The sequence below is a fragment of the Echinococcus granulosus genome (genome assembly GCF_000524195.1).
Source record: "Echinococcus granulosus chromosome Unknown EG_S00242, whole genome shotgun sequence".
NCBI classification, from domain to species: Eukaryota; Metazoa; Platyhelminthes; class Cestoda; order Cyclophyllidea; family Taeniidae; genus Echinococcus; species Echinococcus granulosus.
This window is the reverse complement of record NW_020170622.1, coordinates 10,626-17,540: the sequence shown is the minus strand read 5'-3', so window position 1 is coordinate 17,540 and position 6,915 is coordinate 10,626. Positions and strand designations below refer to the sequence as shown.

The window sequence follows — 6,915 nt, the reverse complement described above, 5'->3', positions numbered from 1 at the left end:
AAGTTATTGGGTCCAAACGGTTTTCTTTAATAGAGTGGTGAAGACATTAATACTTCTGGTTTGTTTTCGTGCAGCTATGGGCAAATACATCCACGTATCCCCCTATAACCACTTTCAGCCCATCAATTTTCACAGTCTTGATCCCAACTTTGGTTCGTCACATGGTTAACTGATTCCCAAGATTAAAATCGCTTAAGAGAATAATACCCTTCATACTACCTGCTTAGTAGGGATAAAAATGCACCCAACCTCGTGCATGTGCCAAACGACCGCATCATCCCGAGGATTGAGGTCATATTCGACCCCAGCATGGCATGCATTTGTTCTTTTCTGTGACCCCAAATGATTGCCCATTGATGCTCCTCCTTAACAAACTCAGGACTTAAGGCAGTTAAATATGACAGTTCATTTAGGGTCCACTTCCAATCTTGCCATTTAAATAGAATGGTCATTTCATTTGTTGCAGCCAAAAGACGTTGATGTTCTTCTGTTTTAATTACATGCAAAGCCGACTGCAGTGACGGCACACTTTGTCAGGCGAGCAACAGTTTGTCCGATCTTTCAGTGTAGTTCACTGCAATTGCTTGTAGCATTGCAAGTCTTTGTGAATCGCGGGATGCCTCCAATTGTTTAAGATGTACGGGTTATAAAGCACTGACATGCACATCGGTCTATCAGTACGGCGCTCTTTTCCTGTGTCCCCTGTATTGCCGTGTTATATTGAACTTTCCCTTTGAACATGTGGCTCGAGCTTGTCTACTTCACAAACTGATTTTAACTCGCTCTTAAAACTGCAGAAGTATCTCATCAAATTCGCTGCAAAGCATTTGAAGATGCATAAAATATGGAGGAAAACCAGAACCCACAACCCAAAAGCCTAGCTAAATTATTTGATTCTGGTGATGAATGGCTCAGAGGTGGACTATGCCCCATGCTCGTAAAGAAGTTCAATTTTTTACTATGAATAACTACGTTACAGCTAAGGAAAGGGAAAGATAAGGAAAATGACAATATCTTCTTCCCAGTTCTCCAAGGTCCGAATACTTATCGCCTTTTCGGAATCACAAAATTGAATGATCGCATGCCAAACAGAATAGGTGGTGGGATGATAATACAAGTGAGATAGAAAAGCAGGTAAATGGAACTAGATTTTCTCAGCTTCCAGAGGTAGGAAATATCATTTAAGTGGGATTGCCAACACGCTGTGTCCTGTTGAGAAAGAATAATAAATTTCAGTGGCGATTATTTAGAGGAATAAAATATTTAACTAATCGTCCACACTCTAATGGATTCACATTATAAAGACCATGCAGACTTATTTGACTCGTCTTTACCCAGACACAACAGAGAAGGACAAATCGCAGCGTGAACGTTTGAAGCAGCTTTTGCGTCGCCGATTATAAAACTCCATCCAATTTCCCACAGCGCAATAATAAATTGGAAATTGAAATCATTTGTGTAGGTGGGTTATCCACAACTGCACAAAGTGGGGTGTGCCTATATACGCGTGAAAGTTGAAAACAAGGCTGTCTAGTCGTACCTCGTCGTACTGCTTAAAGTGAATTCCCATCTCATCACTATGCCGTTTCGAGGCTACTTCATAAAGGGAAGTAAGCTGCAGAGAGACGATGTCTCTACACTCAATGCTGCAGTTATTGCTGTTGTTCAGTCTTTGTTGCAGAGAGAAGTGTTTGCCACTGCCTCACACTACACATGTTTTCACTTTAGTTCGCCATCATGACAGTAGGAAGTGAATTTTGAGGAGGTTACTCCTCTTCTAACAGTCGCCTGTTTGGCTCGAGTGGTGCCACTTCGAGCAGCCTAATTCTAACTGCCACAGATCGTTGGAATAGGCAGTGTTTACAATCTTCGTGCTGACAATTCATGCATGGCACGAGATGAATGTATCCGTTTCCACTGCAGTGAGTAGGATCCTCTGCTGTAATGGAGCTTAGCGCTTAAGCCGTAAACCAACCCAAAGTTCCGCTCTAGTTGCCACCGCTTTGGATTCGCCTGGTTCTAGACCATTCACCTCATACTCCAAGAAAGCATGAATCGGTCGCCTATCATCACAAAAGGACGACGATGATCAAAACTACATAAAGTGCATTCGAGAAGGGGGTGAGGATACTGCAACTTTCATAGTATTCATGAACAAAGATTCGGACTTCCAGTGAAACCGCCCATGCAATACCTACCGATATGATACGTGCGTGAGCGCGAAAATTGCAGTGCCTGATTATCCCAAACATGCATCCAGCGGCAGAGACGAGAGCTGCAAATAATGATGTCATCCAAATATGGAAGTCTGGATTTTCTTACTCCTAATGCTACATAAGCATGCCCTACTACCATCCCTCCACCACTGCCACCTTTATTGTCGCCGCAAATTCAGACTGAATCAAAGGATATACTTTGGACAGTTCACAAGCACTCCTCCCTTTTGTCGTTACACGGGGCGGCAAATTTGGGGTGGAGAACAATAAGGGTGGAGGGAGGAGAGAAGTAGCATCACTGTGTGAGGTAAATAATGCTGTCTGAAATGCCGACTTAAAATTAGGTAGAACAAAGTGTAAGGTGTTTAACTGGCCAAGAACACGACTATACAAAATACGGAAGTTGAGATTGTACAGAAAGGAAAGCTGATTTGAATGCTTGATTCTCTTGCCCTAGAATCCACGACTTCGATGAATTGGGGTAAATGCCTTACACAGCCGTGTAAACATCTAGCAGAGGCATGTAGTTGTACTTAACCAACGGTAGTAAAAACAGCAATATTACGAAAAATACTAAATCAGGAAGGTAAGTAAGCTTAGATTATGAAACGTGTGTCATTTCGTGGCTCAGGGAAAATTGTGTAAACAAATATTGAGGAAACTACAACATTCCAGAACCTTAAGCACATTCTACATCCAAGTGACGGTAGCATATAGACATTACCCACACCTTACTTTATAAGCGGTTTTAAGAGCCTTACAGGATGTAGTTTCTTTTTCTCGGTGCCACAAAACTCGCACTGTATTTATAAAGTCACGTTCACTTTCAAATAATTCCATCCCATCGCCAATCAATGCTGAGTTCATTAAAAGAGGATTTCGCCTTCAAGGGAACCAAGGGACGTACTTCTTCGCCCATCTATGACAACCTTGGCGTGTCGGAATTCTCCCTCATAGACTTACTGTGCCCTGCACTGTCAGCAGATTCGGGTAGCACCCTTCCAAGACACACTTTGCCATCACGCATAAACAAGGACAAGTTTCTATCCCACGAACCACTAACAAATTGATAAAACTACAGAATTTCATCCTATTTCTGTTATCATCAGGCAGAGCAGTGCTACATATTTAGACGAAGGAGGAAATGCATTTCACGCTTTTGAAATGTGTCCCGTAGGTTACAAACATCACCTGAGGAAGTCTTTACTTACTTCAAATATACGCTGATTTTGGTCAATAGAAATACTTAGTTTTGCTCATCGCTTACTCCCATAAGAGGCTCCAACAGTCGCTGTCGTCGGCTGCTGAAGACCGGTTAGAGAGGGTGGTTGAGGAAGAGAACTGGACACAGCGATGGAGGAGGATGGAACACGAGCCACGTATGAGACGACACAGATCAACGTGTTTTCACCCAACTCCTTCAGGTCGTGTTGAACCACCACGTTGAAGTTCTCCTGTGGACGCAGCCGACACCCCTCCATCGGCCATCCACCCACTCCACCGCCTTCGGCCACACTTGGCAGATGACCTGCAGACACACCACGAATAGGTAATGGTGTGTATTCTCCACTGCCCTGTACTGCAACCTTCAAAAGAAAAGAAGGCAATTTGCTTATATTCGTTGTTCGATTGGACCGCCATCATGCATTTCATTCAGTGTTACTCCTGCTTCTGCTTCGCAATGTCATCTGTGAAAGAACGGTGAGCAAAGACGACAAAATCCTCTCACCACTGACTTGACCCACTGCATTTAAAAAGGGTGAGATGATTAATTAATTCCATTAGCATGGTAAAACTATGTGGACTGACCGCCGATTTTCATTTTAGTACCACCGCCCACCACAGGCGAAGACTAACTTAATTGCAGTAGTGTCTTAGTATACGAAGAGTACAAGCCGAGTAAACGTCACAGAAGGAAGGCTCTCTCTATGAATGCTGGAGCCTGCGAGCACGCACAAACGCCAATGAAATGCGAAGGGTGTGGGTGATAAATGACCCAGACAGACGGTTGGGCAGCGTCAAACTGATGAGATGGAAGGGTCAAGTGTTTGCCGAACCTGCTTCAAGACTGACTTGTCTTTAAATGTAGTAAGGGATGATCCACACAATAATGGCGGCATGCAAATGCTTTCATTTACATAACTAGCACTGGAGCAAAACCACCTTGTTCTTATCATAAATTTAATCATGCATAATCGAAAAGCCACGCATATAGCCTTCCTTGGCTCCTCTGTAGGCAAAGAGCAGATCTCCTTTCATACTGTTTTGACCTAATACGGCTTCAGAGAAGGCTCAGGGCGCAAAAACGTAAATTAACAACTGATATTCCATCACCATCGCTGTAGTCTGCACTCGCCAGTAGTAACTAAGTACGCTCTCAGCTCTACTGGTTCACCTTACATCAGGAAAACCGTTTTTTTTGGCCCAGAGAAGGCACCCATTGGCAAGTCGTTGGCCCCATAATCACGCTTTTTGTCTGTATACAGGCATTCGGTGTTAAGTGAACACACCCTTGAGAAATCACGATTCAGTAGTAGTGAAGTTAACTCTCTCGTAAAAGAAACGTGGAGTGACACCAACTATTTTAATTTCGCTGGTGTTATTTAGCAAGGATTTGGACGCAGTTTATCAAACTCTTGTGTTAACCACACTTTTACTTCACCAGCCCTTCTGTTAATTCAGAACAAAGCAACCTGCGTACCCTCATGCCGTGATACTTCTTAAAGGCATCAAATGCTCAAGGAAAGCCGCATGATTTGTGACATAACTTGGTATAATGATGTGAAACGACTAGTAAGGACTTGGAAAGTGCCACTGATCCATTGCAAAGCATAATACTGGCACGGCAGCATATCAGCACGGTGCCCTTTGTCACCTTCTCTATTACCGTCCATTTGCATTGCTCCCGCAGAAGGGGAAAGGAGGAAGAGCGAGAAATGCTGGCTTATTCCCATTTTTTGCATTCCTCGCATATTTCGCCATAATCCAAGTGACTTTTTCCACTTTTGGCGTTAAACAATCACATTTTGACGTGCAAGGCAAAACAGATAGTTGGGAAATGAAAGTAAGATAGGCGTAAACGCTGCATTTTTTCTGTGTTTAAGAGGCAAAATGTATTATAAGGTGGTGATTTGCAGCAGAGATGGTAGGTTTATTGCAAATGCGATTATTTCACCATATGTGGCATTTACCTTTAAGCCCCCAGAACTCATTTGGCTAACTCACAGCCCGAAACGGCCCCTGCCAGAAGTGATTAACTTTAGTTAATCTGTTTTCCATCAAACGACCCTTTGCAGATCTGCTGTGTTAGCGGTCTAATGCATTTTTGAACCCTCCCACGCCATACTGCACCTGTAAAGTCATTAGCATTTCAAAGCAAAAAAAGGAAAAGAATCACTTCGAAGTTGTTCCACTTCCTGCCAGACCAGACTCCTGTTTGGCCATCTTAGCACTACCTTAATGCCTGAAAAACTGCGCTGTCCCAAATTCAAACCCAAACTTCAATCGTTTAACAAAAATGAGAAGTTCACCCTATAAATGTGGATTGCGCTTGATAGACCTTTTCTTTCCAAGTCTGTTTCATAACCTGAACAAATCAGAAATTACAGCTGAATATTATGAGTTTTAATTGCTAAATGTTCCCGTATAAATCTTAGGATTGTTTGATAACGAAATCCGTTTCTGTGGAAGTCGTTTAAGACAAATTTCTTATCTCATGCTTGAGCCGCGATGTGTCAAGCAGATCTGCTTACACCGTTCACAAGTCCATGGCGTCTGTCATGAAGGCGCATCGATACTAGCACCACCTTAAATATGCACTTGGGCATTTGATTACCACCTTTTGGCATGGTCTTTAGGAGCTACTTTGTGATGAAAGCACGAACTGCAATCCACATACTCATGCCCAATTATGGTTTAAAATTCTTCGTGACGTCTCGCATGACCAGCGAACGAAATTTCTGGCCAGTGACGGTACAGCTCATGAATAATGAATTGGTGATATATTTCGTGTGCCAAATTTTAATCTGTGGCACAAGTAAACCACGTGGGGGACCTGAGACGAGATCAATGCCTGCCATTCCTTACCCTCATTGGATCTTGCAAATAAGGCTGAGTACCAAAAATCTCCTTCTTCTCATTCTAATTCATGGTCTCTTGTTTATCATTCGACAAGGAGTGGTGGTAATCTGTGTTCAAAGAGTTAAGCACCTCACATTCCACTCACCCGTAGTTGTACAGTTTGCTCTAATGACCTCTCAGTTGTTTTCACGTCATGACAACTTGGTGACGACCCTGTGTCAAAAGCGACTGCATCCCACGGAGTACCTGGCATATGTCTACGTGCCTTCAATTCTTTAAATTGATTGCACCCTCAAACGAAGTGCAATCAGTCAGGTTGTACTTGTAAGATAGAGGGAATTACTCCGACTTGAGTGATTGAAAATATGAGCAAATAGACTTCGAGACACGAGAAAAACCAATTGAAAATAGACGAAAGAAGTCATTATCTCTGAAACATTGTTCTTTACAGAGAGAGCATTATGAATTTCGATGATAAATGAGGTACGGCATCTCAGATCCGTGCAAGGAAAAAAGTGGTCGTACTTTTTCTATTCTAAGACTACAAAACAAAATATTATTTTGAAAATAAAATTTGGCAAAAAAGTCTTCGGATTTTCGCTATAAACCTATTTGCTTT

At 42.6% G+C, this 6,915-nt stretch overlaps 1 protein-coding gene across 1 annotated transcript; it reads right to left on the bottom strand. All coding sequences in view use genetic code 11, as the record gives it.

The window, feature by feature from the left end:
* Positions 1-1,951: 1,951 nt before the first annotated feature.
* Positions 1,952-4,923, bottom strand: EGR_10617 (hypothetical protein; the record flags this gene model as incomplete). The annotated part of the gene is made up of 4 exons (XM_024499866.1): positions 1,952-2,063; positions 2,947-3,073; positions 3,484-3,802; positions 4,918-4,923. The coding sequence occupies 4 exons, from the start codon at positions 4,921-4,923 to the stop codon at positions 1,952-1,954; spliced, it is 564 nt and encodes a 187-aa protein (XP_024345717.1).
* Between the last annotated feature and the right edge of the window lie 1,992 nt (positions 4,924-6,915).